This window comes from Chiloscyllium punctatum, chromosome 12 (assembly GCF_047496795.1).
Source record: "Chiloscyllium punctatum isolate Juve2018m chromosome 12, sChiPun1.3, whole genome shotgun sequence".
NCBI classification, from domain to species: Eukaryota; Metazoa; Chordata; class Chondrichthyes; order Orectolobiformes; family Hemiscylliidae; genus Chiloscyllium; species Chiloscyllium punctatum.
The window spans coordinates 72,052,788-72,073,609 of record NC_092750.1 but is presented as its reverse complement, the minus strand read 5'-3'; the positions used below and the strand labels follow the sequence as shown (position 1 = coordinate 72,073,609).

General features: G+C 41.9%; 1 protein-coding gene across 2 annotated transcripts in view; it reads left to right on the top strand.

Annotated features, from left to right (window-relative positions):
- Positions 1-20,822, top strand: part of rnf123 (ring finger protein 123) — a 402,816-nt gene that overhangs the window by 135,195 nt on the left and 246,799 nt on the right. For both annotated transcript variants that reach the window (XM_072582761.1, XM_072582762.1), the window contains exons 22-24: positions 138-238; positions 4,176-4,368; positions 17,854-17,999. In XM_072582761.1, coding sequence (XP_072438862.1) covers positions 138-238; positions 4,176-4,368; positions 17,854-17,999 — 440 coding nt within the window. The remainder of the gene's footprint in view (positions 1-137; positions 239-4,175; positions 4,369-17,853; positions 18,000-20,822) is intronic.

Here is a 20,822-nt window from a genome sequence, read left to right as displayed (position 1 = left end):
TTTATGGATCATATTTTGAAATAAAGTTTGACAATAATGCAGGTTTTGATTTCATAGATTTCTAATATTATGTACATTTGAGACGTGGACGTATAAGAGAATAAAGACGATTCCTTATTCTTTTGTATTTTTCGTAGATGATCTTGCATCCAAAGCCAATATCATCATTGATCCTGCAGAGATCTCTGCCATTTCAATGGACGACTTGGATGAGGATGATGAGAGTGTAACTCAACAGGTACAAAACCACAGCGGAGCTTTTTCTGATGTTGCAAAGATTATTTAATTTGTTAGGTCCCAAGAAGTGATGAAGCTATCGCTTGCATAGAATACTGTAAGGATTGTGTGAAGGGAGTGTATGCATTTTAAGATGCTGAGTTCAGATTTTCAGTTCAAGAGGTCAGACATTGATACGTTATCTTCTTAGCACCAATACATATTATGAATGCTTTCTAATTTATCTTGTGTGTAGTGATTGAAATTACATAAAGTGCAAATAGCTTCCCATTAATCTTTACTTGTGAAATCTATACTGTAGATACTGTTACAGATTCCGTACCCTCTGGTATAATATTTACAGCACAGAAAAAGGTCAATTGGCCCAATACGTCTATACTAGAAATGAAAACAGAAAATGCTGGAGAAACTCAGCAGGACTGACTGCATTGGCAGAGTTAACATTTCAGTCCAATATGACACATCTTCGGAACTAAAAGTAGCTGGAAAATGATGCTTTTTGTGCTGTTGATGAGGATAAAATGTAATTAATGTTGAATTGTGAAGTGGAAGCTATAACAGCCCTGAGGGATTCAGTCACAACTATGAAATTTATTGGATCAGATATGTCAGGAATCCAAACTAACTGCAGAGAAAGAGAGGGCACCTAGTGTAAATACAATGAATATTCAACAACACATCAAGTGGAGGATAGATGGAACACTTTTTTGAATGTACAGTACTAAGGTTGTCGGTTAAATACATACCAGAAATCAAGAAGACAAGCACAGAAATGTAGAAACTTAGAAAATAGATGCAGGAGTAGACATTTGGCCCTAAAAGCCTCTAATACGATCATGGCTGTTCATGCAATCTCAGTGTCCCATTCCCACCGTCTCCCCATACTCCTTGATCCCTTCAGGCACAAGGACCACGTCCAGCTACCTCTTGAATCAATCTAATGAACTGGCTCCAACAGCTTCCAGTGAGAGAGAGAATTGCACAAGTTCACAAAATGAAGAAATTCTTCCTCATCTCAGTCCTGAATGGCTTACCCCTTATTCTTAGACTGTGACCCCTAGTTCTGAACCTCCCCCAACATTAGAAACATTCTTCCCGCATCTAGCCTGTAAAGTCCCATCGGGATCTTGTATGTTTCCATCAGATTCCCCCCTCATTCTTCTAAATTACAGTGAATATCAAATCGATCCAATCTTTCGTCATATGTCAGCCCTGCCATCCCTTGAATCAGTCTGGTGAACCTTCTCTGGACGCCCTCAGACTGATTTTGGAGGAGCTGGTGTCAGACTGGGGTGGACAAAGTTAAAAATCATACAACACTAGGTTATAGTCCAACAAGTTTATTTGTAGCAGACTAGGAGTCCAAAAGTGCACACAGTACTCAAGGTGTGGCCTCACCAAGACCCTGTGTAACTGTTGCAAGACATTCTTACTCTGATACTCAAATCCCCTCGCTATGAAGGCCATAAGCTTTCCTCACTACCTGCTGCACCTGCATGCCAACCTTTAATGACTGTTCCACCATGACACCTAGGTCTCTTTGCATCTCACCTTTTCCTAAACTGCCACCATTCAGATAATAATCTGCCTTCCTGTTTTTATGACCAAGTGGATAACGCCACGTTTATCCACATTACATTGCATTGCTAAGAATTTGCCCACTAAGCCAGTCTGTCCAAGTCACCCTGCTGTCTCTTAGCATCCTCCCCACAGCACACACTGCCACCCAGCTTAGTGTCATCTGTAAAATCAGAGATATTACATTCCATTCCTTCATCCAAATCGGTAACGTATACAGCGGAACCTCAATTATCCGAATAGCAATTATCCGAAAATCGGATTATCTGAAGGCGATCCTGAGGTCCTGATAGAAACGTTACATCAAAGACGTGGTTCCAACAGTGATTGCCTCCAAATGGCTGACTGCCTGCCCTCTCTCTCTCTCCGAGCCCCAGATAAAAGGCATTTAATCGACTAACTGAATAATCCAATTATCTGAACGAAATAGTGCCCGCCTATCTTGTTTGGATAATCGAGGTTCCCCTGTATTGTGAATAGCTGAGGGTCCCAACGCTGAACCCTGCGACACCCCTCGTCACTGCCTGCCACTCTCTGAAAAGGTTTCGTTTATTCCAACTGTCTGCTTCCTTTTACCAACCAGTTCTCCGTCTATGTCAATCTGTTACCTCTGATATCACAAGTTTTAATTTTCCTTCCTAATCTCTTGTGTTAAACCTTGTCAAAAGGCTAAACAAATGTGAACTTAAATGCAGTAACAAATTACCGACAGCATGAAGTGGGAAAAAAAACACTTATGTGAGCTGCAGGGAGAAAGGATAAGGGATTCACTGGGATATATATAGCCTCAAGGAAAAATGCACATGAAAGGATGATCGGGGCAATAAGAGATACAAAACAAAGATATGTGAATGCTGAGACAAGCCATAACTGTCCTATAATAATAATAAGGCAGTCAAAGAAGAAGGCAAAAGTGAGGACTGCGGATGCTGGAGACAGCTTTTCCAGCACCACTCTAATCTTGACTCTAATTTCCAGCATATGCAGTTCTCACTTTTGTCGAGTTGATTTTAACCTTATTGTGAATCCTCTTGCAAGGATGCCTACCTTGAAGTTCTCCTCTCTCTACAAACATCTCCAGTGAGTGAGAGTCTCTCTCTCGCTCTCGCTCTCTCTCGCTCTCGCTCTCTCTCGCTCTCGCTTTCGCTCTCTCTCTCGCTCTCTCTCTCTCGCTCGCTCTCGCTCTCTCTCTCTCACTGCAACCCTCAGGTCATCTCCTCTGCCCTGAAGCTCAGTCAAAGAAGACATTAAACTATAAAAGTGCAAATAGGTTTAAAGATTGAGGTTGAGCACATAGTAGTAAATATTCTGATTGACTGCTTCCTTAAAGTATTTACTAAGAAAGGCTATGAATGACCTGACGGAATTGATGGATTTTGTTTTTGCTTCATTCTATTGTGGAACGTATACATCGTTGGCAAGGCCAGCATTTGTTGTCCATCTCAAATTGCCTCAGAGGGCAGTTGAGGGTCAACCACATTGTCATGGGTTTGGAATCTCATATAGGCCACACAGGGTAAAGATGGCTGATTTCCTTCCATTAAAAAAATTGGTAAGCTAGGTGAGTTTTTACAACAGTCAATAATATTTATATGCCACATTTATTACTTGAATTTAAATTCAGCTGCCAACTCTTAAGCATGAACCTGGGCTTTTGGATCTCCAGACCACTGAAGTTCCTTCACACCGCCATCTTCCCCCTTGTTTTATGCATGCAAGTTAAAAAAAAAATCTAAGATGGACTGAAGGGCTCAAAATAAAGAATTTTCCAGTTATGGACAGTTTTAATCTCAGTAATGAGGGAGGGAAAGGAAAAGCTTTGGGGTACTAATGATCATAATGAGGGAATTACCAGATATAGGGGAAGTGCTTGCTTATTGGAAATGGGCAGATGTGATGCATTCCCTCTTAAAAAATTATTAAATAGAGGTGGTTACTAACATTTGTCTTGTTCCATTTTCTGTGAAGTAATGGAATTTACTAAGAGTGAATTTGCAGATCATCTGTAGGGCAATAGCTTTGTGGGGATTCAGAAAATAAATAATGAGTGTGCTGAAGACTTGAAGTGGAATGGAGTGATCTGGATTCAGTTGTAAGGCCACTACTGTTTCTTATTTACATTGGAGTTTTTGAATTCTAAAAACAATGCCAATTTTTCAAATTTGCAGATGATACAAGCTAACTAGGACAGTGGAAATCAAAGGAAGTAGTTCAAAAGTTGCAGGATGAACTGTCAAAAAGTATATGAGAGCAGAGGAACCCAGACGTGTCTGGTTTGATGTGTAACTCTGAGCAATTGTATGACACACCCCGATCATTGATTTCTGCTTTCCTGTTTGCATGTGTCCTCAATCCAACAGAGGCCGAGTGGTGCTGCTGCAGGTGCAGGAGGTCTCGCCAGGCCGAGCTGGTTAAGTTCACCGACGCTGGGGCGAGCCAATAGGTTCCTAAGCACTGCAGCTGTGAGTTTGATGAATCCCCGCCGATCCCTGACCACAGTGGAAAAGGTGAAGGTTCGTACTCTGAGTGTGGAGCAGAGAACAGAGGAGGACAGTAAGTATCCATCTAGTGGGTGCTCAGTTTGAAGTTTCTTTTCTGTGCCTGTACAACAAAAATGGAAGTTTATAGGACATAATTTGACACAATCCTAATGTCCATCAGGAAATTCCAAGACCAGCTTACTGACTAGCAGTCATTTTGCAGTTTGATTAATTTGCAAACTTAGGAAGTAAGAATTGTGTTTGAGGAAGCAAAGGCTTGTGTCATGAGAGTAAAAACGTGCTGGAACTACTTTTGTTGTCCCTAGCGATGACACATGTGGGAAGTGTGACTCCTGCAGCTACTGCCTAGCCATGTTTTTGAGCTGGAGCTGGAAGTGGTTTTGCTGTGGAGCATTCGTGACCTTGAGCTTGTGTTCAGTGAGCTGATGGTCACATTGCACGTAAAGACTGAGCAAACAGAAACAAGATGGTTGATCACCAGGCAGAGTAGAGGAAGGCTGCTAGTGAAGGAGACCTCTCTGGCTGCACCCCTGTCTAACAGACATATCATTTTGAGGGGGAAGGGTATAGGAATTCTCAGGGGATAGCAGCAGAAACCAATTCCATGACACCATAGATGTCTCTGATACACAAGAGTTGAGGAAGAAGAATGGCCAGGCTAGATTGATGGGGATTCGGTTGCAAGGGGAAAAGACGTCATTTCTGCAGCTGTGAAAGAGACTCAAGGATGTCATGTTGCCTTCCTGGTGCCAAGGTCAAAGTTGTCTCAGAGTGATTACTGGGCATTCTGAAGGGAAAAAGTGAACAGCCAGTGGTCATGGTACATATTGATACCAATGACATCTGTTAAGAAAGCGATGAGACCATACAAGCAGAATATAGGGAGTTAGGATGTAAAATAAAACGTAAAGATAGTAATTGCGGGATTACTACTAGTGTCATTAGCTGGCGAGAGTAGAAATAACTGCATATCAGTTGAATACATTGCTTGAGAAATAATGTAGGATGGAGGGATTCAGGTTCCTGGGACATTGGGACGATTCTGAGGAAAGTGGGAGGGTACAGGACCAACACCAACATTTTGGAGGGTGTTAGCTCATGCTGTCAGGGAGAGTGTAAACAGTATGATAACATGAGCAGGGAAACCGAGGAGGGCAAGCAAAAGGGGAATGGAAGTGGGAATGCATTGTTAGAAAATCAATGCAGTAGTGAGGGAGTATATTGGCTCAGAAAATCATGATCTGCAAAGAGAATGGGTAGAGATGAGAAACACCAAGGGACATGAACATTTTAGAGGTTTGTCTGTAGCTCCAAAACAGAAGTAGGGAAGGTAGAAAACAAACATCAGAGATGCATGCAGTAAGGGTATAATTGTAATCATGTGTGATTTAAATCTCCATAGAGATTGGACAAACCAAACTAGCAATGGACTAGAATTTTCATGATGGTTTTTAGACCAAACGTTAAAGAATCATTCAGAGAACAGACTATTCTAGACTGCTACTGTGCAGCGAGAAAGGATTAATTAACAATTTTGTTGTGTGGGGTCAGTTGGAAAGAGTGACCATAGTATGTAGGAATTCTTCATTAAGCTAAGTGTGAAGTAGTTGAATCCAGAACGAAGGTTCTGAATCGAAATAAAGAGAACGATGTGAATATGAGATGTGCATTGGTATGGATGGATTCAGGAACATTACTAAAAGGATCGACAAGAAATGGCTAATATTAAAAGAAATGCATGAATTATCACAATTATTCATTATGGTCTGGCACAAAAATGAAAGAGGAAAGGTGACTCAAACGTGGCGTACAAAAAAAGTTACAGTAGTGTTAGATCTAAAGGAGAATCTTATAACATAGCCAGAAAATGCAGCAAGCCAGAGGATTGGGAGCATTGTAGAATTCAGCAAAAGAAGATTTTTTAAAAAATTGAGGGGGGATATATGTAAGAGAGTAAAACTACAGGAACTTAAAAAGTGACTAAAATCTTTAAATATGTGAGGAGAAAAATATTAGGGAAGACACATATGGATCTCTTACAGTAAGAAGATTGTGAAATTATAATGGGGAAAGGAGAAATTGAAAATAAATTGGACTCAAACTTTAATTTGATCTTTGTGAAGAGGGCATAATTAACTTCCGAGAAATGTTAGGGAACAAAGTGTCTAAAGAGAGGGAGGAATTAAACGAAATCAGCATTTGTAAGAAAATAGTGCTGACAAATCACCATGGTCTGATTATCTATATCCAAGAATACTAAAGGAAATGGCCTTGGAAATATTGGATGCGTTGGTGGTCATCTTTTATGGAGTCTGGAGCTGTTCCTACAGATTTATGGGTGAAAAATGTAATCACCTATTTAAAAAGGGAGGAGAGAAGAAACAGAATTACAGACCAGTTAGCATAACATCAGTCATGGGGTGCTAGAGTCTAGTATAAAAAACGTGATAATAGAACACTTGGAAAGCATTAATGTGATTGGACAAAATTAGCATGGTTCATGAAAGGCAAGCATACTTAACAAATCTATTGAGGTTTTTGAGGATGTAACTAGTGGAATCGATCAGGGAGAACCAGTGGATAAAGTAGATTTGGATTTTCCCTCAAAAGTTTAGTAGGCACAATTAGACGTCATGGGATAAAGGGAACTTTTTGCAAGGTTTGTGAAGGTTTGTAGCTCAGGTTGAGGTTTAGGGGGTAGGTTTGCTCGCTGAGCTGTAGGTTTGATATCCAGACGTTTCATTACCTGGCTAGGTAACATCATCAGTGGCGACCTCCAAGTGAAGCGAAGATGTTGTCTCCTGCTTTCTATTTATATGTTTGTCCTGGATGGGGTTCCTGGGGTTTGTGGTGATGTCATTTCTTGTTTGTTTTCTGAGGGGTTGATAATGGTATCTAGATCTATGTGTTTGTTTATGGCGTTGTGGTTGGAGTGCTAGGCCTCTAGGAATTCTCTGGCATGTCTTTGCTTGGCATGTCTTTGCTTAGCCTGTCCCAGGATAGATGTGTTGTACCAGTCAAATTGGTGGTTTTTTTTCATCCGTGTGTAGGGCTACGAGGGAGAGAGGGTCGTGTCTTTTTGTGGCTAGCTGGTGTTCGGGAATCCTGGTGGCTAACTTTCTTCCTGTTTGTCCAATGTAGTGTTTGTGGCTGTCCTTGCATGGAATTTTGTAGATGACATTGGTTTTGTCCATGGGTTGCACTGGGTCTTTTAAGTTTGTTAGTTTTTGTTGGGTTTGTGTGCTACTAGGATTCTGAGGGGTCTTAGTAGTCTGGCTGTCATTTCTGAAACTTCTTTGATGTGTGATAAGGTGGTTAGGGTTTCTGGCTGTGTTTGGTCTGTTTGTCGTGGTTTGTTTTTGAGGAATCTGCGGACTGTATTTTTTGAGTATCCGTTCTTCTTGAATACGTTGTATAGGTAGTTCTCCTCTGTTTTCTGAAGTTCGTCTGTGCTGCAGTGTGTGGTGATCCATTGGAATAGTGTTCTGATACAGCTTTGTTTGTGTGTGTTGGGATGGTTGCTGGTGCAGTTAAGTATTTGGTCAGTGTTTGTCGGTTTTCTGTATACGCAGGTTTGTAGTTCTCCGTTGTCCTTTCTTTCGACTGTGACATCCAGGAATGTGAGTTTGTTGTCAGTTTCTTCCTCCTTGGTGAACTTTATGCTTGTGAGGGTGTTGTTGATGAGGTTAAATGTCTCTTCTATCTTGTTTCGTTTTGTGATGACAAAGGTGCCATCTACGTAGCAGACCCAGATTTTTGGTTTGATGGTTGGTAAGGCTGTTTATTCTAGTCTTTGCATTACCGCTTCTGCTATGAATCCTGATAGCGGAGATCCCATGGGATGTGCCCCCTTCAGACCCATAGTGTCCCTACGCGGAACATCAACTTACAGACTGGCTAAAGAACTACACGCAAGACTGAAATACCTAGTAGAAGAGTCACAGCACTCTATCCACTCCACCCAGGAATTCCTAAAATCATCAAAAACACCAAAATAGAAGAAGACGAAACAATAATCGCATTCAACGTAACAGCACTGTTCACCTCCATCAACATCGACCTGGCAAAGGAAACACTTATCACACTTTTAGAAGAGACCATCACATACCCCCCAACCACCATTGATCACATTACCAACGAAAACATCATGAAGCTAGTGGACCTGTGCCTCACCACCCACTTCACCTTCAACAACATAGTCTACAAACAAACCAACGGCACACCCCATCAAACATCTAAATAGAAAGCAGGAGACAACAGCTTTGCTTCACTTGGAGGTCGCTACTGATGATGTTACCTAGCCAGGTAATGAAACGTCTGGATATCAAACCTACAGCTCAGCAAGCAAACCTACACCCATAAAGGTAACTTTATTGGCATGATCTGAGAATTTGTTGACAATCAGGAAATGGAATGGAATAAATGGCTTTTGTATCACAGTGATCAGTGTGATATACTCATAAGATATATTAATTACCTAGATGAGGCAATCAAATGCAACATTTCCAAATTTGCTGATGATACAAATCTGGCTAGATCTGTGAGTTGTGAGAAGAATGCAAGGAGGCTTCCAGGTGATTGAGACAAGTTGAATGAGTAGGTAAATACGTAGCAGATGCAGTACAATTTAGGTAAATTTGCAGTAATACATTTTGTTGTGAAAAACAGAATGAAATATCATTTAAATAGTAATATATTGGGAAGTATGGATGTGCAAAATGGTGCAATGCATGAACATCAATGGCAGGTGTAGAATCATAGAGATGTGCAGCACGGAAACAGACCCTTTGGTCCAAATCGTCTGTGCCAACTATCCTAAACTAACCTAGTCCCATTTGCCAGCACTTGACCCATATCCCTCTAAACCCTTCCTATTCAAGTACCCATCCAGATGCCTTTTAAATGTTATACTTTTACTGGCTTCCACCACTTCCTCTAACACCTCAGTCCATACGTGTATCACCCTCTACGTGAAAAATTTGCCCCTCACGTCCCTTTTAAATCTTTTCCACCTCACCCTAAACCTATGCCCTCTAGATCTGGACTCCCCAACTCCAGGGAAAGGACCTTGTCTATTTACCCTATCCATGCCCTTCCTGATTTTGTAAACCTCTAAGGTCACCCCTCAGCCTCTGATGCTCCAGGGAAAACAGCCCTCACCTATTCAGCCTCTCCCTATTGCTTAAACCCTCCATCCCTGGCAACAGCCTTCTAAAAGTAAGTAATTAGGAACCAAGTATGTGTTGGCCTTCATTGCAAGAGGATTTGAGTTCAAAAGTAGGGCTTTCTTTCTGCGGTGATACAAGGCCTTCCATGAGACCATACCTAGAGTTTTGATTTCTGTATCAAAGAAAGGGTAACTTGAGAGAGTACAGTGGAAATTCACTAAGCTGATACTGGGGTTGGCAAGATTGTCCTTTGAGGAGAGATTGGTTTGACCAGGCCTGTACTAACTAGAGTTTAGGATGAGAGGGGTGATCTGAATGAAGTGGGTAAGATTCAACAGTGATGGACAGACTTGTATGCAAGGAGGATGTTTTCCTTGGTTGAGCAGTATGGAACCTAGGGAACACAGTCTTGTGGTACAGGGTAGACCACTTAGCTTTGAGATGAGGAAAGATTTTTTTACTGAAAGGTTAGTAAACTTGTGGAATCCACTACCAAAGAAGGCATTGGAAGCCAAGTCACTGAATGTGTTCAGCAAGAGATTAATAAATTATTATAAACTAAAGGCATCCAGGAGTATGGGTAACAAGTGGTATATGAATAATAGAGAATCAACTATCATCACATTGAAAAGTGGAGCAGGACTGAAGAGTTGAATGGCCTACTCCTGCACTTGGTTTCTATATTTTGCAATTTTTTAGCAGTTACAGAGCCAGGAAAATGGGTTATTGCTGGGTTGTGGGGGTGGGGACCTTGTGTGAGTCATGGGTGAGAACATGGGTGGCTTGGTGGTTCAGTGGTTAGCGCTGCTGTCTCACAGTGCCAGATTCCAGCCTTGGGCGACTCTCTGTGTAGAGTTTGCACATTCTCCCCGTGTCTGCATGGCTTTCCTCCAGGTTCTCTGGTTTCTTCCCATAGTCCAAAAAATCGTGTGAGTTAGATGAATTAGCCGTGCTAAATTGCCCATAGTGTTCAGGGATGTGTACATTAGGTGCACTTTTAAGGGGAAACATAGAGTAATATGGTAGAGGAATGGATCTGGGTTGCATACCTTTTGGAGGGTCGGTGTGGACTTGTTGGGCCAAATAGCCTGTTCCCATACTGTAGGGATTCTGTGATAAGGACGGGAATATAGAGGAGTAAAGAACAAAAGGGGAAGGTATGACTTTTAGATGACATACAGGCTTTGGGAAGATATGAGATGAGTTACTCACTGCAAAATCCAATGTTTGTAGCAATGATGATGAAATCCCCAGCAAGTTGGTGATAAGGAATTCCGAGCTGACGGTAATGCCATTGACTGTCAAGGGGAGGTGGTCAGTTTCTTGTTGAAACTGGTCGTTGCCAAGCATTTGCCATTTTTTGTACTTGCCTGATTGTTGCCAGGTGATGCTGAATGCAGGTACAAACGCCTTCAGTCACTGAAGGACTGCGAATGGTGCTTAACACTTTTCCTGGCATGCAGTTCTTCAGGAAGTGAGCACAGGCCCTCCTTCATCAACTAGAGACGCAAACAATGCATGGACCCAGGTGGAATTGTGAAAGGTGTTTCTTCCTGCAGCAGGATTTGCCAAAAGTGGTTAAGGATCAGTCTGTTGGTAGTTCTGATGTAGCATAGCTGGCAAAAATCGAGCAAAGAAACCAGCATAGAGAAGTTTCCAACATTAAACTATCCACAAATTCCGTGTGATTGAAACTCTTACAGGTGTCAATGGTAGCCATGATGTGGAGGTGCTAGTGTTGGACTGGGATGGACAAAGTCAGAAGTCACACAACACCCAGGTTCTAATCCAACTGGTTTATTTGAGACCACAAGATTTTGGAACGCTGCTCCTTTGTCAGGGAAGATGTTGAGAAAGGAGCAGTGCCCTGAAAGCTTGTGATTTCAGATAAACCTGTTGGACTACAACCTGGTATTACATGACTTCTAACACTTATAGGGATTGAAAAAAAGGGTTGATTTTAAAAAAAGAGGTGTGCAGCTTCTGATTCACCTTGTGCCTAACAGCCACAAGTTAATGAGGTAACCAGCAATAGTTTAACACATTGAGGAAACCTTTGTTGCAACTGAATAGTGTACTTGAAAGTTAACCCTATCAGTTTATGTCAGTCAACTTTGGGTTCAGTGGTGCACCACTGCTAAGCTAACATGGCCTAATTTGGTATTAATATCAGCTTTTCCTTGTGCTTTGACAATACAAATCTATAAATTATAAGTAGAATTAGACTTACTGAAAAATAAGAGTCTTAGCATAGAGGGATAGAGGCAGAGAGATTATTTATCCTTGGGTGAGAATCTAGAACCAGAGGGCATAATCTGTCACTGGTTAAAGACAAGATGAAATATTTCTTCTTTCAAAGGGTAGTGACTCTGTGAAGTTCTTTACTGCAGAGAGCTGTCAAGGCTGAGTCAGTTATATTCAAAGCTAAGGTTGGAAGATTTTTAATCAGTAAGGGAATCAGTGCCTCAGCAGGAATACCATTTGCTCCTGCAGCCTTTTCTGCATTAAACTCCATTTGCCACCTCTCAGCCCAGCTCTGCAGCTTACCTATGTCACTCTGTTCTTAAGCTGGCAGACGACCTTCTCTATTTTGTCCAAGGCTTGAGCTCATAGTGTCTAGCATGCTGAAGGATACAGTCAAGAATTGACATTCCAAGGCACTGGAGTTGGGAATTAACAGATCAGCCAGGATTTCATTGAATGATGGAACGGACCTGATGGCCAGAATGGCCTACTTCGGCTCAGCATCTGCAGTCATTGTTTTTATCTTGTTGATTTTAACCCTATTGCGAATCCTCATGCAAGGATGCCTGCCTTGAAGAAGTTTTCCTCCTCTCTTTACAAGAAACTCAGGGAGTCCCTCTCCCACTGCCAAACTTCCGGCTCAGCACTGTCCCCATGACTTGTCCTACCTGCCTATCTCCTTTTCCACCTATCCACTCCACCCTCTCCTCCCTGACCTATCACCTTCATCCCCTCCCTCACTCATCTATTGTACTCTATGCTACTTTCTCCCCACCCCCACCCTCCTCTAGCTTATCTCTCCACCCTTCAGGGTCTCTGCCTTTATTCCTGATGAAGGGCTTTTGCCCGAAACATCGATTTTGCTGTTCCTCGCATGCTGCCTGAACTGCTGTGCTCTTCCAGCACCACTAATCCAGAATCCAAATCATATGGTCATTCAACCTCAGTCTGCTCAAGTATTCATTAATAATATGCCTGACCTGATTGTGGCCTCAGTTGCACATTCCCATCTACCCCTCTCCTAACCTTAGATTCTTAGCTAGTAAGGGGATTATTCTACCTCTGCCTTATTATATTCAATGACCCCGTCTCCACTGTTTTTTGGGGAGAGATTTCCAAGGACTTGTGACCTGCCGAGAGAAAAAGAAGTCCTTTAATCGCCATCTTTTCCATATTTTCAATCTGTTTCCCTTCGTTGCAATCTCTACCCACAAGAAGAAGCTTCCCTTCATTTTCCACCCTGTCAAGTTTCCTCAGAATCTTTTATGTTTCAAAAAGATCTCCTCTTTCTTCTGAACTGCAGTGAATACAGGTGTAGCCTGTCTAACCTTTCCTCAAGATAACACAATATCAATTGCACAGCATGACACAAGTGCCAGGCAGTGATAATTTCCCACAAGGTAGAATATAGCTATTGCTCCTTGACATTGAACTGCCTTATTGTCACTGAGTACCCACTAACAACAGTCTGGGCATTACCATTGACCAGAAACTGGACTGGACTATCTATGTAAATACTGTGGCTATAAGAGCAGGTTAGAGGCTAGGAATCCGACAGTGCATGACACTGTCGGATTCCTAGCCTATGACTCCTGAAAGCCTGTACACCATCTACAAAGGCATAACCCAGGAGTATGATGGAATACTCCCCTCTTGCCCAAATGAACAAAGCTTCAGTAACAGTCAAGGATGTAGATTCCAGCATTTTTAAAATGACAGATATTAGGCTAACCAGCTTGTAGTTTCTTGATTTCTGTCTCCTTCCTGTCCACTTCTGACATCTGTCCTTTCTCTATCACCCCTCACTTTAAAGCTATGTCCCCTCCATGTTGCCATCAGGATGTGAGGAAAAAGGCTCCCACTGTCCACCCTATCTATTAAGTCACTTCTCAACCTTCTCTCTAACACAAAAAGCCTCAAGTCCCTCAGCCTTTCCTTGTAAGAGCTTCCCTCCATACCAGGCAACATCCTAGTAAATCTCCTCTGAACCCTTTCCACCACTTCCACATTCTTTTTATAATGCGATGACCAGAACTATACACAATACTCCAAGCGCGGCCGCACCAGAGTTTTGTACAGCTGCACTATGGCCTCATGGCTCCGAAACTCAGTCTCTCTACAAAGAAAAGCTTACATACCGGATGCCTTCTTAACAACCCTGTCAACCTGGGTGGCAACTTTCAGAGATCTGTGTACATGGACACCAAGATCTCTCTGCTCATCTACTCTACTAAGAATCTTATCATTAGCCCAGTACTTTTTGTTCCTGTTTCTCCTTCCAAAGTGAATCACCTCACACTTTTCCACATTAAACTCCATTTGCCACCTCTCAGCCAGTTCTGTCCCTCTGTAACCTACAACATCCTTTGGCACAATCCACAACTGTAGCGACCTTAGTGTTATCCGCAAATTTACTAACCCATCCTTCTATATCCTCATCCAGGTCATTTATAAAAATAACAAACAGCAGTGGACCCAAAATAGATCCTTGCAGTACACGTTGAACTCCAGGATGTACCTTTCCCATCAACCACCACTCTCTGTTTTCTTTCAGTAAGCTAGTTTCTGATCCAAAACACTAACTCGTCCTCAATCCCCACCTCTGTATTTTGTGCAGTAGCCTACTTTGGGTAACCTTATCAAACACCTTACTGAAATCCATATACACCACATCAATAGCATTACCCTCATCCACTTTCTTTATCTCCATGCACAACTTCCCACTACTGTCCTTGACTGATTCTAATCTTGCTCTAGTCATTCTTTTATTCCTGACATACCTACAGAAAGCTTTAGGGTTTTCCTTGATCCTATCTGCCAATGACCTGTCATGTCCCCTCCTGGCTCTTAGCTCTCTCTTTAGGTCTTTCTTGGTTAACTTGTAACACTCCAGTGCCCTAACTGAGCCTTCACGTCTCATTCTAACATAAGTCTTCTTCTTCCTCTTGACAAGAGATTCAACTTCTTTAGTAAACCACAGCTCCCCTGCTGGAGCATTTTCTTCCTGCCTGACTGGTACATACTTATCAAAGAGACGCAGTAACTATTCCTTGAATAAGCTCCACATTTCAGCTGTGCTCATCCCCTGCAGTTTCCTTCGCCATCTTATGCATCCTAAATCTTGCCTAATCACATCATAATTGCCTTTTCCCCAGCTACAACTCTTGCCCTTCGGTATATACCTACCCCTTTCCATCGTTAAAGTAAACGTAACTGAATTGTGGTCACTATCACGAAAATGCTCACCTACCTTCAAATCTAACACCTGGCCGGGTTCATTACCCAGTACCAAATACAATGTGGCCTCACCCTTTGTTGGCTTGTCTACACACTGTTTCAAGAAACCCTCCTGCTCACATTGGACACAAACGGACCCATCTAAAGTACTTGAACTTTAGTATTTTCAGTCAATATTTGGAAAGTTAAAACTCCCATGATAACTACCCTGCTAGTCAGATTCTATCCAGAATTATCTTTGCTATCCTTTCCTTGACATTGCTGGAACTTTTCGGAGGCCTATAGAAAACTGTCAACAGGGTGACATCTCCTTTCCTGTTTCAAAGCTCAGCCCATACTATCTCAGTAGATGAGTCCTCAAATGTCCTTTCTGCCTCCGTCATACTGTCCTTGACTAACAATGCCACACCTCCCCCTCTTTTACCATCTTCTCTGTTCTAACTGAAACATCTAAACCCCAGAACCTGCAACAACCATTCCTGTCCCTCCTCTAGCCATGTCTCTGAAATGGCCACAACATCGAAATCCCAGGTACCAACCCATGCTGCAAGTTCACTCACCTTATTCTGGATGCTTCTGGCGTTGGAGTAGAACTCCACCGATCTTGAAACCTTATTTCTGACCTCACTACTCTCAACCCTCAGACTACAATTTATGTTCCCATCCCCCTGTTGAATTAGTTTAAACTCTCCCGAAGAATTTTCCGATCTGATGGGATCTTTGCAGTACCTAGGGAGTGTCAGTAACTACTTATTTTATCACCCTAAGAGAAGCTTCCAAGGGATCGAGTTTTGGAACCATGCGGCCATGCTGCCGCTGTACAAAACTCTGGTGCAGCCATGCTTGGAATTTTCTGTGCGCTGCATTATGGGAAGCATGTGGAAGCTTTTGAAAGGGTTCAGAGGAGATTTACTAAAATGTTGCCTGGTAAGGAGAGAAGCTCTTACAAGGAAAGATTGAGTGACTTGAGGCTGTTTTCGTTCGAGAGAAAAAGGTTGAGAGGTGACTTAACTGAGACGTACAAAATAATCAGAGGTTAGGTTGGGTGAACAATGAGAGCCTTTTTCCTAGGATGGTGATGGCTAGCACAAGGAGACATAGCTATAAATTGAGGGTGATATAGTACAGATGTCAGAAGTAGTTTCTCTACTCAGCAGTAGGGGCATGGAATGCACGATCTCCAACAGTAGTAGACTTGCCAATGTCAAAGGCATTCAACTGGTCATTAGATAGGCATATGGACAAGAATGGAATAGTGTAGGTTAGATGGGCTTCAGATTGGTTTCACAGGGCTGCACAACATCGAGGGCCAAAGGGCCTGTACAACGCTGTAATGTCCCATGTTCTGTAAAGTCCATCATGGCTTGAGGACTTATCAGGATTTTCGTTCTAATAATTTTATTTATATTTTCCATGGTGATAGTACTTGTTTCAAGTTTCTCACTCCCTTTCATATTATAGTACAGTTATTTTTGAATATTATTTGTATCCTGTACGGGAAGTTAGATGTAAGGTATCCAATTCATCTGCCATTTCCCTGTTTTCCATTATTAATTTTCCAGTCTCTCTCTCTCTCTCTCTCTCAAGGTTGAAGCTTATTTTACTTTAAATACCTATATGAACACTTACAACCTCTTTTTATACTATTAGAGGTTGTATATAGAGCTTTCTAAGATATTCTAATTTCTGTCTCCATATTAATCTTTTAATCTTTATTTTTGTTCTTTACATTCTGTCCAATTTCTGTGAATTATACACTTTTTCTTTTGGTTTGTTTCCACCTTTCAATTCTTTGCTAAATTTGAGAAGTTGGGTATGCACCAGTTCTCAGTTACTGGTTTTTCATTCATTGACTGATTATCCTTTCAGTGCCCCTGATGATATTCTTTCCCCTTTTCCTTCAGAGGATTTGCAGAGACAGAAGCTTGCATGTGTTGTAGAGTACTTGGTTGCTGGGATTTTTCAAAACTATTTCTCCCACTGCAAAGGAAGAGAGGGAAAGAGATGGATACTTTAACTTCAGACTGAATGTTTCCATCTTTCTGCTGCACTACCCATACCCAAGGCTATAAATCTAAAGTCATAAGATTACAAACTTTACAAAGTTAACTCTTCAGTGTAAGTTGCATTTATTGAAAAGGGTGGCACTGGAAAAGCACAGCAGATCAGGCAGCATCAGAGGAGCAGGAGAGCTGACATTTCGGGCATCAGCCCCACGTTCTCGATGAAGGGCTCATGCCTGAAATGTCAACTCTCCTGCTCTTCAGATTCTGCCTGACCTGCTGTGGTATTCCAGTGCCACCCTGTTTGATCCTGACTCTCCAGGATCTGCAGTCCTCAATTTCTCCATCGATTACATTTAGTCAATTGCCCCACTTCTTGATACACAACAGTACAAGTGCACAGTAGTAATGATTTCTTGATAAGACTGCAAACTGGAGATATTATCAACGCCACTTCCTTTTGGCTTGAAGATAGCATGTTCTCCCAGTCATGAGATTTGAAAGACTCGGACAGAGGCTGAGCAACCTTGCATGTGTAACTATGGTGTATTGTATTCACTCTGTTCTCAATTTCTACATTTTTGTCAGGTGAAGCTAAATAGCGTTATATGATGGTACATGTAACCCTAAGCCTACCAAGATCTCCATTGGTGACTGTTAGTTTTATTGTGCAATGACTTTGGTTGTAAATCATGAAGTGTTAATTTGATACTAATCAAATGAGTGAGTGCCTGGTTCTGATTATAGTTTCATCTGTCCAGCCTGCAGTAACACGGTACTGGCAGAATTACATTATGAGTGATCCTCATAAAGCTGTTTGAACTGTGTGGTTATTTGCAGACTGTTACAAACTGATGCATAATGATACTTTGCTTTTCCTTACAGTTGAAGGAAGCCATGGGAATGATGGCCTGTTGTTAGGGCGTCCCCCTGATGAACCAGATCACCTGATCACCGAGAAATCTTTACTGGAAATTCTGGATGGTGCTATCATGATGTACAACCTGAGTGTGCACCAACAGCTCGGCAAGGTAACATGCTCGTTCTGTTTGAGTGGCTGGTGTGATTGTCTAGAACCTAGTGGAGGACTCTCCTGCTCCTTCTTCAAAGTAGTGCTGTGGGATCCATTACATCAACCTGAGATCACAGATAGCATTGTGGTTCGACAACTCATGCAAGAGATGGCACCAGTATTTCACTGAAATTTCAGCTTGAATTTGTTAGTCTCTGAAGTGATGCTTGAGCCACAGCCTTCTGGTTCAGAGGCAAATGTGCAATCAATTGAGCATTATTACAACAGAGCCTGTTTCGTTAGCTGTGAAAGAAAGGAAAAACAAGACTGGCATTTATGTAGCACCTTTCATGCCAACCACTGATCTCAAAAGGGCTCTATAGCCATTGAAGTACTTTTAAAGTGTAGTCATTGTTTTGATATAAGAAATATGACAGCTAATTTGCACATAGCAAAATCTCTTGGAATAGTAACGTGATGACCAAATAATCTAGTTTTTGTGGTGATGATTGAGAGATAGACATTGACCAGTTGGTAACTCGCTGTTCCTTCTCCAAACAGGGGCATAGGATCTTTTGGATCCACCAAGTGGGCAGATAGGCCTGAGTTTAATGACACATCTGCATAATGCTACCTCCAGCAGTGCAACACTCCTTTGACACAATTCTGGAGTATTAGTATAGATGTTTGTGCTCTTAAACCCTCATGAGGAACTTGACCTGGAATCTTGTACCTCAAAGGCGAAGTGCTACTGTTGGTATCAAAGACTCTAAGTCAGGGAGCCTTATATTCTGTAATCAGTAAAATGTTTGAGGGCAATCTGAAAAAAGGGAACAAAATAAAACATTTGAAATCAAGTGGGCTAATTATGTGAGGCATTGTGGGAGGGAGGTCAAATATTAACATACATGACAGTGGAAGTTGAACAACTGTCTTACTTGAATTTTAGCAAACGTTTTACGCAAGAACAAGGAACATGGCTAGAAGATAGTCAGTGTATTAAAAAGGGGTAATTATCAGCTTGTGTGGGACACTATTTGACCTGATGTAGAGATGTGTGTAATTTTGAATACGGGCTTACAATAGGGAAGCCATAACCATTGACAGAGTTGAGAGAAGAGCACTGGAAGCTCAAGAAGATGGGAGCATGTATGTGATAAAATTTCATTGACATTTCCCAAATGCTGTGGGTGCAGTGTGACTGAATTCACATAAATGATGCCAGAACCTCAAACTGTAGGGTGTAGATTCTCATTCTGCAGGGAACAGGTGATAGTAAGATTGAATTTATGTACTTCGTGTGGAGGATCATAAATGTTTGGAGCAGACTGTCTCTGGAAACAAATCAAGAGGAAGTCGGATCAGTGTTTGCATTTGAAAATGATCAGGAGCTTGAAGAGGCAGAAAATAACTTTGATTTCTCTTGATCTTTGGAGATTAGCCAGATGCATGTGGTCCTATGGTATTTTCAGGTCTATTGCAGCCATGCCAATCACTGACCGGAAATGCATTAAGACCTCAATGTGGCCAACTCTCATTGAGTGTTAAGCAGAGAAAAGTCAAACCTGTGATATCTGGCTGGGCTGAACAATCTCACTCTAGGATCACCAGTGGCTCTGCAGAACACAGTTAAACAATGATCACTATGTGAACAACATCCATTATGCAGAACAGTATACTTTATATTGCATTAATCCCAGTAGATGGAGTGTACAAGATGTGGAGGCAGTTCAGTTCTGTCAGTCTGTTGTTGTGATGAGTCAGTCTGTTGTTGTGATGAGTCAGTCTGTTGTTGTGATGAGTCAGTCTGTTGTTGTGATGAGTCAGTCTGTTGTTGTGATGAGTCAGTCTGTTGTTGTGATGAGTCAGTCCGTTGTTGTGATGAGTCAGTCCGTTGTTGTGATGAGTCAGTCCGTTGTTGTGATGAGTCAGTCCGTTGTTGTGATGAGTCAGTCCGTTGTTGTGATGAGTCAGTCCGTTGTTGTGATGAGTCAGTCCGTTGTTGTGATGAGTCAGTCCGTTGTTGTGATGAGTCAGTCCGTTGTTGTGATGAGTCAGTCCGTTGTTGTGATGAGTCAGTCCGTTGTTGTGATGAGTCAGTCTGTTGTTGTGTTTTTCTGGTGTTGAGTCAGTCTGTTGTTGTGATGAGTCAGTCTGTTGTTGTGATGAGTCAGTCCGTTGTTGTGATGAGTCAGTCCGTTGTTGTGATGAGTCAGTCTGTTGTTGTGTTTTTCTGGTGTTGAGTCAGTCTGTTGTTGTGATGAGTCAGTCTGTTGTTGTGATGAGTCAGTCCGTTGTTGTGATGAGTCAGTCTGTTGTTGTGATGAGTCAGTCCGTTGTTGTGATGAGTCAGTCCGTTGTTGTGATGAGTCAGTCCGTTGTTGTGATGAGTCAGTCCGTTGTTGTGATGAGTCAGTCCGTTGTTGTGATGAGTCAGTCCGTTGTTGTGATGAGTCAGTCCGTTGTTGTGATGAGTCAGTCCGTTGTTGTGATGAGTCAGTCCGTTGTTGTGATGAGTCAGTCCGTTGTTGTGATGAGTCAGTCCGTTGTTGTGATGAGTCAGTCCGTTGTTGTGTTTTTCTGGTGTCTCTGCATGTGTGATGGCTATGTCTGTCATTCAACAGAAGTCTTGCTGGAAATTGTAACCTCTTGTCTGACAATCACAGTCTGCTCTGTGTGTAAAGTTACAAGTAATTTTTGGAATTTCTCTCTCCCTCACTTTTTGTTTCACTGACCTGAAGATTGCAGGCCTTACAATGGAGGAGGGCTTATCACAACATTCAAGGATCAGCAATAGCTGTCGATTAAAGTTCTGAGGTCTTTCAGTTTCTCTGAAAATATG